This window comes from Rattus norvegicus, chromosome 12 (genome assembly GCF_036323735.1).
Source record: "Rattus norvegicus strain BN/NHsdMcwi chromosome 12, GRCr8, whole genome shotgun sequence".
Taxonomy (NCBI): domain Eukaryota; kingdom Metazoa; phylum Chordata; class Mammalia; order Rodentia; family Muridae; genus Rattus; species Rattus norvegicus.
This window is the reverse complement of record NC_086030.1, coordinates 13,457,909-13,478,072: the sequence shown is the minus strand read 5'-3', so window position 1 is coordinate 13,478,072 and position 20,164 is coordinate 13,457,909. Positions and strand designations below refer to the sequence as shown.

The 20,164-nt window shown below is 47.4% G+C and overlaps 1 protein-coding gene across 4 annotated transcripts in view; it reads right to left on the bottom strand.

The window, feature by feature from the left end:
* Positions 1–525: 525 nt before the first annotated feature.
* Usp12 (ubiquitin specific peptidase 12) overlaps positions 526–20,164 on the bottom strand; it is a 53,923-nt gene continuing 34,284 nt past the window's right edge. For 3 of the 4 annotated variants that reach the window (XM_063271443.1, NM_001166576.2, XM_063271444.1), the window contains 6 exons: positions 12,960–13,189; positions 10,562–10,638; positions 10,368–10,451; positions 5,782–5,979; positions 4,595–4,673; positions 526–3,493 (listed from right to left, as the gene is read on the bottom strand). In XM_063271443.1, the coding sequence (XP_063127513.1) occupies positions 3,392–3,493; positions 4,595–4,673; positions 5,782–5,979; positions 10,368–10,451; positions 10,562–10,638; positions 12,960–13,189 (770 nt within the window). In that variant the 3' untranslated portion in view covers positions 526–3,391. The remainder of the gene's footprint in view (positions 3,494–4,594; positions 4,674–5,781; positions 5,980–10,367; positions 10,452–10,561; positions 10,639–12,959; positions 13,190–20,164) is intronic. The other variant, XM_039089548.2, reaches the window with a different exon arrangement.

Sequence of the window (20,164 nt, the reverse complement as noted above, 5' to 3'; positions counted from 1 at the left end):
CCGCAACAGGCGGCCCTCAGGACTCAGGACAGAGGGCTGCTGGGAAAACAAAGGGAGGCGCAGAGATGCTGACCTCACCTACTCAGATGCTCGGCCCAGAGCCTGAGTACATGCAGAGGAGGAGGGGCAGACGGACACTGGCCTCTGGGAACTTACCTCTAGGATCTGTCTCAAAAGGCATGCCCCGAATGGCAGCCAGTCTGGACCTGGCACTCCCCCAGGCCACAGTTGCTGGGGCCAACAGTAGGAAGTTGACTGTGGCTTCCACGATGCAAGGTGCAAGCCTAGATCCCTTGCCCAAACAAACCTTTCCCTGTTATAAGATGTTCGACTTGGGGAGTCTGTCACAGGCTGGAGAACGAGCTGTGGAGAACGTGGGCTGGAGAAAGCACTGTTTTATATGTGTGTGGGTTTTTAGGGGCTCTGGAGAACAAAAGTTGCAACTCACAAAAGGTCTAATACATATTCCTAAAATGTATGCTTCTAATTTCAAATACATTTTGGGCAAAAGGAAAAAACATATAGTTAAAAACCGACAAGCACAAATAAGCCAACTTTAATAGATATTATTTTGTATTTATATAGCGCCTTCTTCAAGAACCTTTTAAATGCTTTACAGACTTCCTCTCTAATTAATCCCCACAACAACCCTGTGAGGTAGGTATTACTCCCATTTACAAGAGGGAGACTGAAGCACAGAGAGGTTAGGTGACTTGCCCAAGGTCACACAGCTAAGTTCACTGCAGTCCCTTGCCTCCCAGCTCCCAGCCACATCCCTCACGAGAGACTGCTTATGAAGAACATCTTTACAGAAAGCATCAGGAGGAGCATGTTATCAAAGTGAGGTCTTCTATGGCCATCATGGAAAGAAAACCCCGAGGGATGCTGATGGCTGAGGCCACAGGCCGCTACAGCACATTTCCTTGCCCCTTCCTAAGCCACCGGCTCCTGTCTTGAGTAACCTTCTAAAGGTAAAATCCTCGTGACAGAGGCTGATGATCGCAAGTGGGCTCCACTTAGAATATTTACTTTAGTTATGATAATTCATAGAAACTCTTGTTCTAATATACAAAATTTGGGACGGCTGCCCAAGCAAACATGTACATAATTACAGAGCAACCAGCCTTGTCCAAACTCGCATCTGCCCTCATCATAATCACAGGCAAACAATCACCTGAAATGTGTGCTGGGTGGGTCACCTTTCTTTCTCACTTCTTATACCTGTTATCCCAGTCCCCAACCCAAACCCTGTATGTTTTTTTAAGTTTACTGAGTTTCTGATAAAATTCAAAATGTCTTACTCAGATCCATCTGCACTAAGGATAAAAAGTAAATTTAGAGCCAACACCCAGGATTCCGTCCCCTGCAAACCGTACAGCACAGACCTGAGCCAAGCAAGGCTGCCTGCCTGGAGCTTGGCCCCCTGCTATAACTTGCCTTGTGGAGAACTTAACTAGGCTTTTCCTGCTTCAAAATAACGTGTGCAAGCAGACACAGTACTTCAGGGCTGCGCACGGCAGCCTCAAGGCCTCAGCCCTACTTTATGCCTTTTCTTTGAACACAAAGCTGCAGAGAATGCAGTTCTGAATTCCAACACAGTCTGGTGTGGGCCCGACGGGCGTGTGCTCTCTCGCGCGCAGCTCTAACCCCCGTGCTCTTGGTTGCCGTTCTCTGTGCAATGCTGGCAGATCACGAAACCCAGCCAGGGTAAGGCTTCAGAAACTATCAAAATGAGTTTGCCAAAAGGTCATCTTTTTCTCCCAGCACATCTGTCTACGAAGCCCGATTAGCTAAGTGACCCCGTTGCAAATCTGCTTATGGGATGAATAGATGAAGTCATTTCCTGAGCTAAAGGTAGAAAATAAATGTTAATCATAGCAGCACAAAAAACATTTCTTTTTGCTGTTTTCTTCTCAGTCAACAGTTTTAGTAAAATAGCTTTAGAAAACCAGGGGCTTTATCAACAGGCCGCCACCACACTATGAGGAGTGTGTGTGAGGATGGCTACCCAGAGTCTGAAGCTGGACTTTGAGTAGAATCCTCAACCACTTACTGCAAGTTACATTCAGCCACTGTCATACACTTGATGCCTGGCCATATGTGGAGACTCCCGTACTGTTCCCTAAACTCCCAACAGATCTAGCTGTAAGTGTCTGAACAGCGCTCTAATAGGACACTCAGGTCAGGAGGGCGAGGGGCTTCTTTTTGAGATTACTACACTACCAAAATGTAATCTTCCAAAGGGCTTGAGCTGCCCTGGCTGATGGGGTTCTGGCTGCTCTATTAGTCCTTCCCAAGGCTAAAACAGGACTAAAGACTGCCACAGCTGTACGCACCGACGTCCTGGGGTTCGGGCTGGCAGCACGCCAGCCTCATGCTGGGGCTTCCTTTATCACTCTAGCAACAGGGAACTCCTACTTCACTGCATTTAAAGCTTTAAAAAAAAGTGACAAACTATAACCAAGGAGCAAGTGCTCAGCCAGAGACAGTCCCTCGGGACAGCACTGACCCCCCCGCTCACTGCTCAGCCAGAGACAGTCCCTCGGGACAGCACTGACCCCGCTCACTACGATCCTCTCATGATTACCTTAGTGATTCAGTTACAATGTTCAGTTCACCTTGAAAACAGAAACGGACAACAGGACTGCCTCAGCTGACAAACTAATCAAATACGCCAAGACTAGCTGGTAGAATCACGGGCACTTCATACAATGCTTGGACTCAACCAGTTTAAGTAAAATAAATAAGGAAAAAAGATCATTACAAAGCCAGTCTCTCCCCTTGGGGAATCAAGAAGCCAGTTTTGACCAGCTGTTCCCTCCATGTACATACACTGTATATGATCACACGCTTCTCCAGAGAAGCAGGTATCTTTGACCTCCTGACACTGGGCTCCGTGTCTGTGCTCTGTGCGTCAGGAAGGCAACTGCAAGTGTTGGGCCCAAAGGTACTTTTCGGGATGCTTGAAGAGACCGTCACTGCTCCATGCACAGTGCACACACGCATCCCGCGCGCTGGCGCACAGTGCGGTGTGCTCAATCACCCTAGCACATCCTAACTCCTCCACTGCCCTCCCGAAGAACTCACATCATCCTTGGTGCGATGACTACGGAAACCGTGTCGGCAGCTGGCAGCTGCTTCACAAGAGCTGGTATCTCTGATCACGTCCTTGTGTGGAACTGCAGACAGCATGATTCCTGAGCAAAAAATTCAACTAACGTGACCGGAAGGGCGTGTTAATCCAGCCTTTGCTTTATTGTATGCAAAGTGAGCTACTGCCCTGAGCGTCCTGCGTCTGTCTGTCTCTCTTTCTCTCTTCTTAAACATCAGCTCGATCCTTTCGGAAGCAACCAGAGAAGCAAGCAGAAGCTTCTTTCCACTGCGGCACCTTTCAGTCCCGAGACTGATAGAAAAGGATGTACCCAGACTCAGAGTTCTTGGAGATGTCAGATGTCAGTCCGTAGAATTCTTCAATAGCTTGTGCGTCTATTTTCTGAAAGGCAGAACAGAGGCATGAGCACTTCCGGCTTGGACAACCATGACAACCGTGCTTAAACTCAATGAACAAGTGTCCAGTGTTATGAAGAATGAGGCCAAAGAGTTGGGGGAAGTCATGTTGGAAACACCTTGAGCAACAGGTTCAAAGAACACAGTAGCTACCCTGGAGCCAGCACCTCTCCTTCCAAGTGACAAGTAACAGCTGAACCATGTGAAAAACATTAACTGTCAACTACTTTGGATGTGTAAAAATGGTCAACCCAACAGTGTAGCCTAGAATCAAGAAAGGTGAGAGACGCTGTTGGTGAAGCACCAGCACGAGGAGGACTGTTCAGAACGGTCATCCTTGATGACCACCACATCTCAAGTGCTCTATCCATCCATACCGCAGCCAACTACAGGGTGAGCAGGAGCCCTGGCGCTCACAGCAACGTAGGAATGAGAGGCAGGCTCAGAGCTGTGAGGATGTGCTCACAAAGCACAGGACAACACTAGTCGCCATGGTAAAATGAAACAGCAAGTAGCAGCAAGGAGGGCAGAGATGTGGAGTGCTGTGCTGGCCAAACAGGAACCCGGGAGCCTGTCAGGGTGCGGACAGCACACTCTCATCTGCCCAGTGGCTATGAACATCCATGAGAGTATGTTCACCTTGGCAAAGCAAAGTTCACAGTAGGTTTGGTGCATTGACTGAGAATGGCCCCTAGGAACTCGGATGTTTGGGTGCCTGGTCTCAGTTGGAGACGCTGTTTGGGAAGGGTTAGGAGGTGTGTCACTGGGGTGACACTGGGGGTTAGCTTTGTACTTTATTCCCACTCTCCCCACTCCCACTGTGGTTTCTCTGCCTCCTGCATGCAGATCAAGGTGTGAGCTCTTCCTGCCTCTACCATGGGCTCGAGTCTGAAAGCATAAGCTCAATTGCAAGCCTATCGTATAGGGCACCTTGGTTTTATCACGGCAAAGCCTTACTACACTGCTTTAGGTGTCCATACTTGAGCTCTGACTTCTCACTATGCCACCAGCCACACATGAATGAACAGCTCTGAAGGGAAAAAGTAAAGAAAACGCACAACTCCAAGGAAATTAAGAAGCTACTTACTTCTACAATGTCGTCATCAAATAACAACCAAAAATCATGACTCTTAACTATTGCAATATAATGGCCTCGATTGGGACCACTAAAACAAAAGAAAAAAAGCAAAAGTTAATTTAAAAAGAAAACATTTATATTACCTTCTTGTCCTAAATTTCAAAGTTAAAAAAATTCCAGTGTGTGTCTGTGTGCAGTACACGCTCACACTCTTGCACGCTTGCACTCAAGAGCAGGTGCCTCAACAGGCCTGAGGAGGGAGGGCTTCTGAGCCCTTGGGCAGGTGTCAGCCTCCTGAGGCGGGTGCTGGGAGTTAACTTCCCTGCTCGAGAGGAATGCTCTGTCCTCTTCGAGGTCTGGGCAGGCAGCTGGGTGGAATGGCATTTACTTGTCTCGTGTAAGACTCCGGGTTTAGCCCCCACATCACAAGAAAGGGCTATAAGCATATGTGTCCACACAGGGAACACATGTCCTGTGGATTCGAGTGGGATTCGAGTGGGACTGTCCGTGAGTCTGGCTGTCTGGGAGTGGAGGTACAATCAGAGCGGTGAACTGTTGAGTGGAATGTCCACCACCACTCAAAGGCTTCTCGCAGCCACTGATGAGAACACACCCTACTAACCACACTCGGAAACAGTCTGTCTTGCAAAATCTATTCAGGCTGCATCATTTCAACACCAAAACCAACAGACAGTCATATTGTATAAGCTGTGACATCAGGCCCTCAGACTAAGCCAGACAAGAATAAAAATGAAAGCATAAATTTAAAGTGTTGAAGGTTTAAGGAAGGGCTGATGAAGTATGTATTTCAAAAGCTAATTTCAAAGCAAACTGATCTTGAGCAAGATGAAGGACATCAGTGTCCAGCCAGGAGTGGGAGCGCAGACCTAAGACTCTAGCACTGAGGAGACTGAGGCCACCCTGGGCTTCACAACAAAGATTCCGTCTTTAAAAAAAAAAGGGGGTGGGGGGCTGGAGAGATGGCTCAGTGGTTAGAGCACCGGCTGCTCTTGCTCCCAGCACCACCCGGTGGCTCGCAACTGTCTGTAACTCCAGTTCCAGTGGATCTGACGCCCCCTTCAGGCCTCTGAGGACACCAGGCAGGAAAAACACACACATGACTTGTTTTTTCTACACAGTCTCTACTTTTGCTCAGTCACTGTGAACACCCTGAACATGCTCTCAGTCCCAGTTACCTTCCACAGTGAACCACAACAGCGACCAGGTCATACATTCTGTCAGGGTTGGTTGCGTCTCCTGAAGTGTTAAACAGACGGAGTTCTAAAGGAAACACCACCCGGTAAGAAAGCTTTGTATATCGATGAAGCTGGTCCATGTACTTAAACCTCTTCAGGTGCAGAGCCAGGATCATGGGTAGTTTCTTAACTTTCATCCTGAAAAATAAGACTGAATTTCAGAAAACATTCACTGTGAGCTGAAAAGAAGTATTAAGTTGGTGCAAAAGAATTGCTTTTGCCCCTGTTGTAATCTAACGTTGATACTGGAGTAATTTACTGGAATAATTTTCCCCCTCTGTGTAGCCCTGGCTGTCCTGGAACTCATTTTGTAGACCAGACTGGCCTCAAAGTCACAAAGATCCCCTGCTTGTGCCGCCTGAGTGCCGGGATGAAAGGCGTGCACCACTGCGTGCTTACTAGGTTTGCTTCTGTTAGACAGCATGCCAGAGCACACACCTCACTGCCTGTTTTTGACAATGATTTATTTACTTATATTCATTTTACATTATAGAACTGGCATTAGACAGAGAGCAGACGTGAGAAGCTTTCTTGTTTGAGTTGAAAACGGGTTGTAAAGCAGCAGAGACAGCTGGGAACATCAGCGGCTCCTCTGACCCAGGAGCGCTAAGGACGCACAGCGGTGCTGGGTGAAGATGGTTCACAGAGAGGAGTCCCTGATGATGAAGAGCACCGCGGTGCATCAGAGGCTGACAGTGACCAAGTGAGAGCGGCCACAGAGCCAGTCCTCCTGCAGCTGCAGAGGTGGTCATTTGTCCCCTCTTCCCAAAGGTTACCCACTCTTGCTCTGACTGTGACCTGGGAACAAGTGGAGTGTGGCCAGTGGCAATGACTGGCTAAGCAGCAGCTGCAGCAACCCCAGAGCCAGCCGCTGTCCGTCTGCTGCCCTCGGAGCCACTACAACCTTCTGGATCCCAGCAAAGCCCGTGCCTCTGAGGCAATGCTCACAGCAAAGTGCACTGCCGCAGCCGGCACTCTGCAGACAGGTTTGTTTCTCTTCCACAGTGAAGCCAGACCTCACACAGCTCAGCCAATGCTTCAGTTAACTAGTAGGGCTGTGGAGCTCTGTCTCTCTCGACTACCATGTTCACCCAACCAGTACTTTCCAGGCATCTTGACAGCATTTTCCAGGGAAGACCCTTCCATAAGCAGAAGGGTTCAGAAAATGCTTTCTTGGAGTTTGATGGGTCCCAAAGCGCAGATTTTTACACTAAAGGAACAAATAAACCTATTTCTCACTGGCAAAAATGTCTTGATTGTTTTAGTTCCTACTCTGATTGATAAGCATATGCTTGAGCCTCATTATGACCTAAAACATCTATGCCCATGTAGTAAGGCGATAAAAGGAGCTTTTCCCAAGAGTCTCTGTATCAAGCAGTGGCCCTTAAATTCGATCAAATCTCTCAACATTAATCCTATTGGTTCTTCTCCCTAGGAAACTCAAACTACTCTGGGAAAGGGAAGACTCTTCCTGGGAGCAGCCTGCACACTGAGCAGGGAGATCCAGGGACGTGGTCACTGGCCATGCTTCAGGGGGCCACTGCAACAAACCCAATGCTATTATACCGAGCTAGACATGCAATCGCCTTGGTCTATCTTCTGTACCCGAGCTGAACTGAATGGTTACCTCCACGAGGAAACTCCCACAACAGTACTCAAGATGAATTCAGACAGAGTGTCTGCCACAGTTAACAGTCACAAGGTGTAACAATGACATATATTCTACAAGGGGATAAATTCATCTGGGAATCAAAGAATTTGGCTTTTAACTGGGAAACATTCTAACACTGTATTTGTTTTCTTCTTTACTGCTATTTCTCCCACTGTTGCTTACCCTCACAGTCCTTGCTCAACAGTCAATCCTCTTAAAAGCAAAGCTCATCTTACTGCTCAATCCTCCACTTTACATGCTGGCCTTGACCCCTGCACTGCTCCACGCCCCAATATCATCTTTCCCCCCCTTCTTTTTATGAGCAACCCATTCAAACTATTGGGACCAGAAAAGAGCAATTTGCATAAGCAAGGAGGAGGGACTGAGGGTATCTGCAGGAGGGTTGAGAGAAGGTCAGGCTGGGTCAGGCTGGGAAAGAGAGACCAGCTACTTACAGGGGTGCTAACCAAAAATGGAGTAAATGTTGCAGGTTATTTGATCACACTGTGAACCCCAAGACTGTGTTGTTTACTGGAAAAACTTGTTTTTGGTTTGTGGTGTGGCTCAGACTTAGCACACACCTTTCATTCCTCTGCTGGAATACAGACAAGCTCTTAGCACACACCTTTAATCCCAACAATGAAGGTAAAGTTTGTAGAAGGAAGCAACCATGTTTGAAAGTGATGTCTAGTTGAGAGGCCAAGAGACAAATCAGAGAAAGGTTTGACAGAATAGGATATGCCCACCTCTCATGAGAACAGAGAGCAGAGCAAGTCTACTTAAGAGCGGGCAGAGAGGGAGGAGGCAGGTGTACCAGGACAGCTATAGAGAAACAGGCTGCAGAAAGAACAAGCTAGACACAGGTGAAGACAAAAAAAGCCAGAGAATGAGAAGGAGCCAGATTAGAACAGACTGTCAAAGTTCGTCTAAGGCCAAACAGCAATTCCATCAGAAGCTGGGAGAAGCAGACTAAATCAGTCAGCTGAGAGAGGAGTTTGAGCCAGGACAGCCGAGCTGACCGGCCAGCCAGAGCTCAGAAAGAACTAGAGGGTGAGCTTACTGAACTCACTCTGGCCTGTGTAAGATTGTACAGAACCTAGCCGCTTCCAGGACTAGGTCCAGATTAGTAAACAGAGACAATAAGCCTCCAGGCAACAGTTGTACCAGGCAAATAAAAGATACTTTTACGAGTAGAGACAACAGGAGCCAACCTTCACTACCAGAGGCGGGAATTAAAAGGCTAAAGAGGAAGCACGGCAAGGAAGCCATGCTGTCGGCTAACGGGAGCCACAGCAAATTCATGGCTTTCAGCACACACAGGTACAGACGCAGACACATGCCTGTGCACACGCCTGCTCAGTTCAGGAAAGGCTCAGGAGTCCTGACATCTCACCAGCAGGGCACATATCCAGAGTCCTGGGTGCCATTTCCCCTAGAGCAGGACCACAGAGCCGAGAGGGCTCAGCTAGGTCCAAGGTGAGCGAAGAAGCTCAAGTGAGGTCAGAACAAACATCACCCAGGAGCCACAGGGGCCTCCCCGGCCACCAGCTGGGCTGGAATAGCCAGAACACAGAAACAGGAAGAGTAATGACTGTGTGCGTGTGCCTGAAGTTTTAAATGGCAGCTTAATGAAGGAGGAAATATTCGTAATCCTTAAATATCCCTACACTAAATACTTAAAAACTCCAACAGGAGAAAACGTAGCTTTCATGAGGAATTCTAGGAAATACCTTAGCCAAGAGTTGGGTGACAGTGGTGGCAGCAGTGTCACGTACAGAGACCCAGCATGGCCAGCAGACTCCCAGGAAGCCTGGCTCTAGGAATTAGAGTGAGTGGCACTTGGGAACTCAGGTCTAAGGAGCACGTCAAACCCCACACATCAGCTATCCTCTTGGGCCCAAACTGTCTGACCAGTGTGTGAGTGCTGAACACCTGCTTCCCTTCTGAGAGCCTGGAATTCAGTGTGAAGTAACAGAGAAAGCCTGTATGACGAGCACAGAATGGGAAACCCGGGCATGGAGCCTGCAAAGAGTTTCCCATGCAAAGAGTTTCCAAGAGTTTCAGGCAGGGGAAATTCAGTTTCTTGTGTCACTTCACTGCAACAGGGCCTCTGAAGTCTGCCTGTCTTTGTCCTTTGCTCTGTATCTTTTTCAGTGATGATATTAGCCATAAGCATGACTACATACCAAGTACTGAGTCCTAGAAAATCAGCAAGCATAGGGACATTCAAACACCAAGAGCACACTACAATTACACATCACGAAACACGACGCTGCAAGACTCCGTTCTAAGACATCTGAGCCAAACACCCGAAGACATGAATCCCAGATGTAAGGTATGGTTCCAGCCTGGGTAGCTGCCGCTCATCTAGCAATTCTCACTGAGCCTTCACTGCTAACACCGGCAAGAAGAATGTGGGGCTGGGGCTGGAGCTAAGGCTGTGCTTAGCTGGAGAGTCGGCTCAATGGGTAAGAACGCAAGCATGGGACTCCGCATTTAGACCCCAGTACCCATGTTTAAAAAGGAACAAAACAAACCCTGAGTCAGGCATGTGGGACATACCTTTATCCCAGCACTCAGGAGGCAGAAGCAGGCTGCATGATCTCTCTCTCTCTCTCTCTCTCTCTCTCTCTCTCTCTCTCTCTCTCTCTCTCATATGCACACGCACAGAGTCAAGAAGGAGCACTCGATGCACAGTCAAAGAATCATTAGAATAATTTGAAAAAGGCTGGCAGAACAGTTCTGCCCGAAGCCCAGAGTTCGATCCCCAGGTGGTGGAAGGACCGAGTCCTGACCCAGGTCCTCTGATCTCTCTGTGGTCCCCGGGGCACACACACAGTGTGCACACACACTCACAGTGTGGCGTCCGGCCTACCGTTTGTGTGCCTCCTGCTTGCTCCGGCATTCTTCACAGTAGTATTTGTATTCACTGCACAGAGTCTCCGTGTTACTGAACCCTCTAAAACACAAGACGAGCTTGTTAGGCATCCTGAGGCTTACTCATCCACTTACAAATACTCCAAACCAAAAGTAAGCATTACACTGCAAAGGAAAGGCTCTTGCACAAACCTTAGGCAGTGAGTGATTGATGTGTTTTGTTCCACGTCAACAGAAAGGTCTAAAAAATCTTCATCTTTGCTGCTTATCTGTAAAACAGGAGTTATTTCAATGACCAGGAGAGCAGGTTCCAGCCGCCAGGTTAAACGTACAGTGCTCAGAAGACAACTAACTGGTCTGAGATACCAAAGAAGCACCGAGCAACTGCCCGCCCCTTACATCTCCCGTATGGGAAGACACTGACCACCCGCCATCTCCTGGGCTGAGGACGAGGGGATGAGAATGTGCTGCTCCCAGAGTGATGACACTCAAAGTTCGTCGTGTCACACACTCTGGTTATCAGAGGCCCAGTCGCTCTGGACTAGATCCTCAAGACCAGGACTTGTAGGAGGAGCCATCTAGGTTGGAGATCTGGATGGGGCTCACACGACCCGTGTTAATGACTATGGACTGATGCCCCTGATGCAGAATGAGAGCCACATACAATGTAACTCGGGAACATCCACATTTAATGGGAAACAGTGGAAAAAGGAAAGACAAGGCGTGTGACGGCAATCAACCTTGGGGGAACACAGAGAGGTGCAGCAGTGGTGGCCCAGCTCCCTTCTGAACCCTTCCACTGTATCCACTGCACACTTAACTCAGGATGGAACCCGTCCTGGCCTCTACTCTAACACCGTCTGGACACCACTGCTCAATCTTTGTTCCCTGCTGGGCATCTTGCAGGTAAGATTCCAGCTTAATAATCTTCTACTACCTTCTACCCTGGCGGGATTGTGTCTTAAATGAGTGTTATAAAGGAATGACGTGTATTTACACTCTGGAGAACGCCGCGATTTCACCCCCAGCTGATTTCGATAAAGGCAGCAACCTGAGCACTTACTGATGGCTTAAGATCGTAAGGAAATTCTCTGCGATGTATACTGCAGGCCACAGAAATTATTGGTAGAACAACAGTACCCATCCCACACAAGTCATTTTAATAAATAGTCAAACATTTGAACAGAATGGCTAATATCGCTTTCTCCTTCAAAAAGGTTTCTTCTCTGTCTTCCTCATCCAATACAAACCTTCAAAGGCCTGGCAGAGCACTCCAAGTCTACCAGAGGCCTTAAATCTACATGAGTCTTACCTGTTACTACATTTCTCAGCATGTTAAGTAACTATTTTGTTTTATTGACAACTGAGGTGTATGTACCACACACGTACATGTATACATATACTGATGTCTTGTAACAGATCAAAGTTCATTATAGTACACATAAAAAACGTCGGGGTTGGGGATTTAGCTCAGAAGGGGTTGGGGATTTAGCTCAGTGGTAGAGCGCTTACCTAGGAAGCACAAGGCCCTGGGTTCGGTCCCCAGCTCCGAAAAAAAGAACCAAAAAAAAAAAAAAAAAAGTCTACTTCCCTGATCCTATCTAATATTCCAGTGGCAACATTGCTGTAATAATTAGCAATCAAACATTGCCCTGCACCACTGACTGCTGGTCCGGGCAATGAAAAGGCCCACTTGACAGCCAGCCTTTCTCTAGCCAAAAGCATCTTCACACAGTGCTGTGCAGTTTGCCTCTGCCCTGACCCGGAGGAGACCCACCACTAAGACTCACACAGGAAGGGCACTTTTATTTATTTCCTAGTCAAGGCTATTTGATTCTTGGCAACAAATATGAAGCTTCGTCTTGACCAAGTGTCCACCCAAAGGGTGCTCCTGTCCTTCAGGGCACACGGTACTGTTCTATTCCAACAATGGACACATGCACAACTGTAGAAAAGGGGAAATAAATACCCAGTCATGGGCCACACTGCTGTCCTAACAGCCCACACAGGACAGTGGCCTTGTATAAGTATTCTGGGACTGGGACGTCCCCATCACCTAGCAACAATGTAGCCACCTCATAGCATGTGTGCAGTTGCTAACACAGGTCCTGGAGACGACCATATCAGTAACCACTGTGCTGCTGGTCGGGCCAGAGGTAGGGCACATCACGTTTAACTGACATCAGTTAATGCTCGCTCCACCCTAGTTTCTGCTTTACATTCCTGGACCTTAGCAAATATTCACAAGAGAAGAGCGCTGTGTCTAGTGGTGGCACCACACGCCCCTATGCTGAGCATGTCCTTTGATGCTATTCAGACTCAGCAGACGGACCATGCTTGGTTCAGTACTGTCCCTGAGGTGAAGACCTGGAGCTATGCTTCCAAGTGTGCCCTTCCTTATGTGTCCTCTAATCTCACCTTACAGAAAGTTTCAGTGACCTGTCGTTCTAAAGCCTCTTAAACTAAGCAACATCACGCTGCAAACTGCAGCGAGCACCCTTGCATCCTCCTCACAGGCACGCAGCACCTGACAGGGCTACACAAAAGCACAGGCAGGGCCTTAGACTGACAGCTACGCTGATGGACTTACAGTTTCACAAGTAAGACACCTGGTTTCATTAGTTAATGTTCCCTGAAAAATCTCGTGGACCCACGTTGGGTCTGGTGTGCTGTTGTTATCCTCGCTGTCCACATCCCCGTTACGTAATCGGCCATTTTGCTTCTCCTGCTTTCTTTCTTCTTGTAGAATATCAGCAATTGTATTGAGTAGGTAATTTAAGAATTCATGGGCATCTTGTTGCATGTAGTTATCAAACAGCTCTAAAAATAAAACAGGAAAGTCAATGTCTGGTATAAAATCTGGAATTTTATCAGAACTAGAAGCACATGTTAATTATACACAATATACAGGAAAACAGACAACTTCACACCTAAAACTTCTGACTGAATTGGAGGGAAATGAAGTTAGGATGAATGAAGGCTTTGAAAACGCAGCACTACAGATCCATGACGAGGGGCAGTGGGGGTGCGGAGTGGGGATGGCGAGTGGCAGCTGATTGTCATCACCTGGGTCCTTCGGCAGATGCTTCAGCAAAGGCAAACTTGTCAGCAGGAGCGCGACACCGCTCACTGACAAGGCTGGGTGTACGCTGAGAGCTGGTTTATGAAAGGAAATTACCAGGCCATGTAGAGTCTGATTTAGTAGGAGAGGGATGAGGCTTTTCACTCCTACAGGTGACTGACATGCAGTCAGGTGTGGATGTGGCATCAAGAACTTTCCACTCAGGCCACATGATCACTACAGTCTACTTGGATTCTGAGCTCCACGGCCACTCCTCCCCAGCAGCCATGGATACATATGACAGACTGGATGCTCCTCGGATCCGCTAAGTGCATGTGAGTTCCCTGCAGTCAACAGGCTCACGCCCTGCTTTGGACTGGGGACCTTATTTTATAAGGACTGGAGAAAGTAGCCTTCCTGCCAGGAAAAACAGACCCAAAAAATAAAATGAAGACGCTCCCGCACCCCCAGCAATATACAAAGCAGACCTACTAACTGCAAGCCCACAAGCTGAAAAGCAGGCCTACTAACTGCGAGCCCACAAGCTGAAAAGAGCTACACTAGCAATCTTTACTTTTATATCCTCACTGCATAGTTAAGGAAAACCACAACTGCCTCTTTTTAAAGCAACACAGGGCTGGGAATAAAGCTCAATGGTGGAGCACTTGCCTAGCATCTTGAGACCCTAGGTCAACTCCTAGCACCTCAGTACATACATACGCATGCATGCCAACAAACGCAAGGGAACAACAAAAATACATATTTAGAAAAAAAAAGTAGGGAATATCTAAGACAGAAACTACTGAATGCTGTTTTTAAAGAACTCCAGGTAAGCACATTAAAGTCAGTTCTGTGCATTAAGTCATTTCCAAAGCCAGGGCCTTTACAACATTCTGGTGGCGAGTGTAGCTGTTGGACCAAGAGTGTCTGACACCGCAGACCGCAGGAAGTGTCATTCACCTGAGGCACCGTCTTCACTCAACACCAGGGGCCCGCCTCCTGCAGTTGTAACAAAGAGTCTGTGTGCTGAGAACACAGCACTATAAGCTCAAAGGCCACTGCACTGGCCCCCACGGCTGCTGTCGCTGATGGGGACACCAGCTTCACAGACAGCAAGAACACAGGACAGAGCAAAAGAGGAGTGCACACTACATAATCAGTAATCCATGTGTTCTAGATCAAACATAAGACCAACTCCTAAACCTTCTTTGTAAAGGTAGGAGAAAACCAACAGAAAACTGGCAGAGGAGATGAACAGGTGACACAGACTAAAAACTCAGGTATGTAAACAATACTTAACTGGGAGACAAAAATTAAAACAGGGAAACCACAACTCTGGCTATCCCTTTGACAATAGTAGAACATGGCTTAGTTGGCTTGAGTGGAAAGGGTCAGTCTCTAGCACTGGTGCTAGGGCCATGCAATGGCACAGCATGTGCTGAAGGGCTGTGTGGTGGTTCTAATAAAATGCAGTCTAGCTCTCGCAAAAGTGCATCCAGGTAAATCTGACCCGGACATTGAAAGCCTAGGCATGGCCACCCATTCATAACAAAAGTCTGGAAATATTCTAAATGCTTATGAAAAGAATGGGTAGCTTACTTACGTCATGATATGGCTCTGCTATGGACGAGAGGAAACAGGTCTCCATGAATGAGAATGGCTACATTTATCAAACAGTAGAACGGAAGTGGAGCCCGTCAATCCTGACCTGCACGCCATCAATCCTGCTGCACACCATCAATCCTGACCTGCACTTTCTGTGGATGTGTGAAGTGCATACAGAGAACTCTGCTAAGATCCAGTTCTTCCTCAGGAGCTTCTAGTTTTTCTGGAGAGTCTCTTGGACCACAGTGCATACTGATTGTATACTAATGGTCTCATTCCATAACTCATGGCAATCCTCATGCTTCAACCCCACAAGTGCTGTGTAGGAGCCATCATTCCTACCCATTTCCACCACAGCTTACCAAGTGTAGGGTGCCTCCCCTTACTTGGCCCACAAAGTCTCCCTCTTCTCTATACTGAGAATAACAAGTTTGACTTGCAGATCTGAGCCTTTCTACTTCCTGTACTGCAGGGTAAATTCACACAAAGCCTGCCCGGCTTGTTCCTGAATTGCTTCTACATACTGCGAATTTCATTCTCAAACTAATACAGCAGTAATGTAGCCGGAGCGCCCTTCCCCTCACTGCCTGCTGGATTCCAGCCCCTGAAGCCTCCTGTGATATGTGTAAGAGTCCAAACAAACCCCATGCATCCCAAAGCTGCCTGCCACATGCCCCAGTCCAAACAGACTTAACTAACATCAACTTGATCTCTGTACGTACATGGGGTTTGCCATCAGCGACAGTTGATCCAAAGCACTGTGGCCCACTTCCCATCCCTGCCCAGCGTGAGCACTGCAGCCTACCCCTGCACTTGTGTATGCTGCCGGCCACTCTACGACCCCTCTCAGAAAGAACATTCCACCTGAAGCCATGCAAATCACACACTACAAGCACCAGACAGCTCCAACAAGGCAAGCTCTAAAGTGAAGGTGAGATAATGGAAGCCAATGACCTTTGACCTTTGCTCTCAATGGGGCAAACCCTCTCCTGAGGCACTACTTCTAATGCTGGGGCTCCCTTCACAGTCCACCCTCCCTGATGCTTCTGGAGTTGTGTCTCACCTACCTCTGCTGCTTCCCAGCCTGCAGCTGCCACTTCTTTTTTTTTTTTTTTCTCTTTTCTTTTTTTTTTCGGAGCTGGGGACCGAACCCAGGGCCTTGCGCTTGCTAGGCAAGCGCTCTACCACTGAGCTAAATCCCCAACCCCGCAGCTGCCACTTCTAACTTACTCTCACTTGCTTGAGTATCAGAAAGGAAAAGCATACGATCTAGCCACACAGACAGCCTCGCTCCTTTCACTGACTTCATAAGCCAACTTCTCCCAACTCACGGACCACTTCAACATCCTAGTGTCAAGGTCACTTCCTTGAATGGAATCTCTTTTTCTTTAAAACACAAAAACAGCAAACAAAGCAAAACAAGAGACAGCTTTTCACTTGCTCTCCAGTTTTAATGACCAGAAGAATGATAAAAAGACATTAGAAAACAGAAATGGCCTGGGTGATACCTCTTGCCTGTGACCTTGACACTGGAGGCTGAGACATAGTGAGTTTGATGCCAACCCAAGCTACAGAATTCAAGGCTGGTGCAGGCTTCAGAGATCCAAGGGAGAGGAAAAGCAGAGAGTGGGGAAGGGAAGGGAGGCACGAAAGCTTTCTAAGAAGAGCTGGGTGCCTAGTTGGCAGCCTTGGGTGATTACCTCACTGCAGTGGGCAGCAAACGGGATCAATGCCACCATCTACAACCCTGCAATCCTCCCCCAACCACTCTCACATATATGCATGTTCTTTCAAAATAACTGCTACGTTTATCGCCCAAAAATGCAAGTGAATTTTTAATGAAAATCTTCTTGGGGAGGAGAAAGGGGTGGTCCACATAACAGTGACTTCAGATCCATTAAAAATGCCCTATCTTGGGCTGGAGAGATGGCTCAGTGGTTAAGGGCACCGACTGCTCTTCCCGAGGTCCTGAGTTCAAATCCCAGCAATCACATGGTGGCTCACAACCATCTGTAATGAGATCTGATGCCCTCTTCTGGTGTGTCTGAAGACAGCTACAGTGTACTCATATATATAATAAAATAAATAAAATATTAAAAAAAAAAATGCCCTATCTTCGGGGTTGGGGATTTAGCTCAGTGGTAGAGAGTTTGCCAAGCAAGCACAAGGCCCTGGGTTCAGTCCCCAGCTCCGAAAAAAAGAAAAGAAAAGAAAGAAAAATGTCCTATCTTGAACTTTTAGAAACGGCCCACGAGGCTGCTGCCTGGCCTCGTGTGGGTTCAGTAAATGTTATGCTCGGTATACCGCCATCTTGCCATCCCTGGAAAATGGCTACTTATAGTTTAAAGGGATCAGCAGGATTACACAATATCAACATACAAGCCAGAGAGAAGAGCTGAGGGTTCGCACTGTCTCATTTTAAAACACTGGTTTTCTTATGGGTGGTTTTCTACTCTACTAAATATTATAAATGAGAAAGATGGACTTCAAAATTGCTTTGGTAAGTTATACAAATTCATTCATTCACTCAACAAATATTCAGTAAGCACCTACTATGTGCCAGGAACTAGGTTATGTGCTGGGAATTCAATGAGGAGGGAAAACAAATGGGTTCCCGCCATCAGGGAACTCACAGTGTAGTGGGAGAGGCAGGAATTTCAGTATTAAATAGTGGATGGAAAGAAGCTCAAGTCCACTACAGCTGCAACATTAACACAAAGAGTAAGGATGACGTCAGTGCTTACACTGGCCATGCTTTCTTCCTAATACAGAAAGAGCTAGAGCTTCCATAGGAAAGCACTGTGCTGTTCTTGGGGTGAACAGAACTGGATAAAGTAAATATGAGAAACTTACTCAAATCTTTCTAATTAGTGTCGCTTGCACACGACTGGCATCTGCGCGTGTGACGCACACCAGGCTTAAATACACACATTTAGCTTCCACAGACACACGCTTCTGTCGGTGTTCCAGAGCCCAAGACACTGCTCTTCACACTCGGACTCCTTCAGAGCCAAGCCCTTAGTCAGCCACAGCTGCAGCGCTAGCACCACAGGGGTGGTGGGTGGGTGGGCAGGCGCTATCAGGATGTGCTTAACATTTTTTGATGAACGAATGAATAAATGAACTGAACAAAAGACAGGTGTTCAAATAGCTATGATGATATGTGCAAAGAAAATGTGACTCCTAACTTGAAAAATGTTAACGCACACGAATACACACATGCACACACACATACATACACACACACACACATGCACACACACCATGTATAGTACACATGCTGGGGTTTATGAAGTCAGACCTCAAGCCTGCCTTAATGCCTGAGTTGTTCAGGTGACAGTGAGCACTAATGGTTACCTCACTGGCCTGGGCTGCATTTCCTCCACAGTAAAATGGTGAGTCTACAGGAAGCTGCACTGGCTAGAGGGTCTCATGTCCTCCTGAGGCCTGCAGCAGCCTCTGCTGCAGCCCTGCTCAACCCCTCGAATGCTGTTCTTGCCAGCTGACACCCATCCATAGGGCTCTTGCCCTAATGACAATGACTTCCCTGAGCCCTAACTTCCCAAGCTCTGGGCTCAGGCCTGCACCTAATGGTCTTCGCAGTACCACACGGTTGCCAACTGTGAACTTTCTAGCTGGCCACCCTCCAGTGCACCTGCACAGCACTTCCGGCTTCCATCATGCTTCCCCTAGGCCATCAAGTGACTTCAACATGTCGAGCCTCTAATCTCACTTGATCAAGAGTGTCCCAACACCCACACCCTAGGTGGCTGCTCGCACATCCATGCCACCTCCACTTGCTTCTCCTTCCTCGTAAAGCCACACCACACACATAGCTATTATCACCGCCCTTCCCCTGTGGAGGGTCAGACTCCTGAGGGCTTATTTCTAGATTCCCAGGCCTCCACAGAGTTATATAATAATCAATGTGAACAATTACCCAGGGTCCGACCTATCATCAAAGACAGCATAGCTGTGAAGCTGGGGGAGCCATGCTGCCTGTGAGAGCCCCTGTGCTCGTGCAGATACCTGGAGTTAAAACCCAAGAAAACAGACTTACTGAATGAATAGACATCAAATCTGTTCCTTCTCCAAATACCAAACCATCAACCAGTGAAGCAGCACGCGTAACCATAGCCAGGGTGACGCTGTACTGGGAGCACAAGCCCCTCGAACCCAGGATGGAGGCTATGTCAGGCAGGAGGGCCAGCAGCAGGTACCAACAATGCTGAGGTGACCAACATTCTCTCCTTACAACAGAGCATCAGAAGGAAAACATGCGACAGCAAAAACACTTTCGCCTGTGTATCCTCATGCAGTTCTCAAGGAGAAATCCAAAACCCTGAAGTAAATATTAATGTATTCCAAAACATATTTACAGAGGCCAGCAATACCAAGAAATAAGAATTCTTTTCTAGCAAACTGATTTCTGAAGTTGAGAAAAAAGAATAGAAAGTATGAGAAGACACATTTATCATAAATATTTATTCAGGCATCTGTCTCATTGAAGCAAGTATTAAGTAGGTCTGTTGCTTTATCAATTTACTCTTCCTAAAAACAAAAAAACTTTAAAAACTCTCTACAAAAATCTCTCAGGTTTTGGCAAGCAGGAAAAGTCTTTAAGCACGTAATTGAATAGGACATTTAAAACACTATAACTTCAGGGCTTGGGCCTGTGTGTGTGTGTGTGTGTGTGTGTGTGTGTGTGTGTGTGTGAGAGAGAGAGAGAGAGAGAGAGAGAGAGAGAGAGAGAGAGAGAGACACCTGTGTCCAGCATGAATCAATTAACCTTTAAGAAAAACAAGACAAAGTGCATTTAAAAAGCACAGGTAATCAATTTAAATGACAATAAGGGCTTACTGCTACACACATGAAAAACAGTGTGTGCTCTGTATAAACACAGAGGCATGGCGCACAAGTTTCCCAGCAGACACACCTGCAGAGGTGAGCATCGACAGGCAAGAGGACAAGACTGCGTTATATTAGTTTAAACCATAGTCCAAAGGCTTTGTGTCTGTCTGTCTGTCTGTCTGTCTGTCTGTCTTTCTCTCTTTCTCTCTTTCCCTTCTTTCTTGGTTTTGAAGACAGGGTTTCTCTGTGTAGCCCTGGCTGTCCCAAGAACTTGCTCT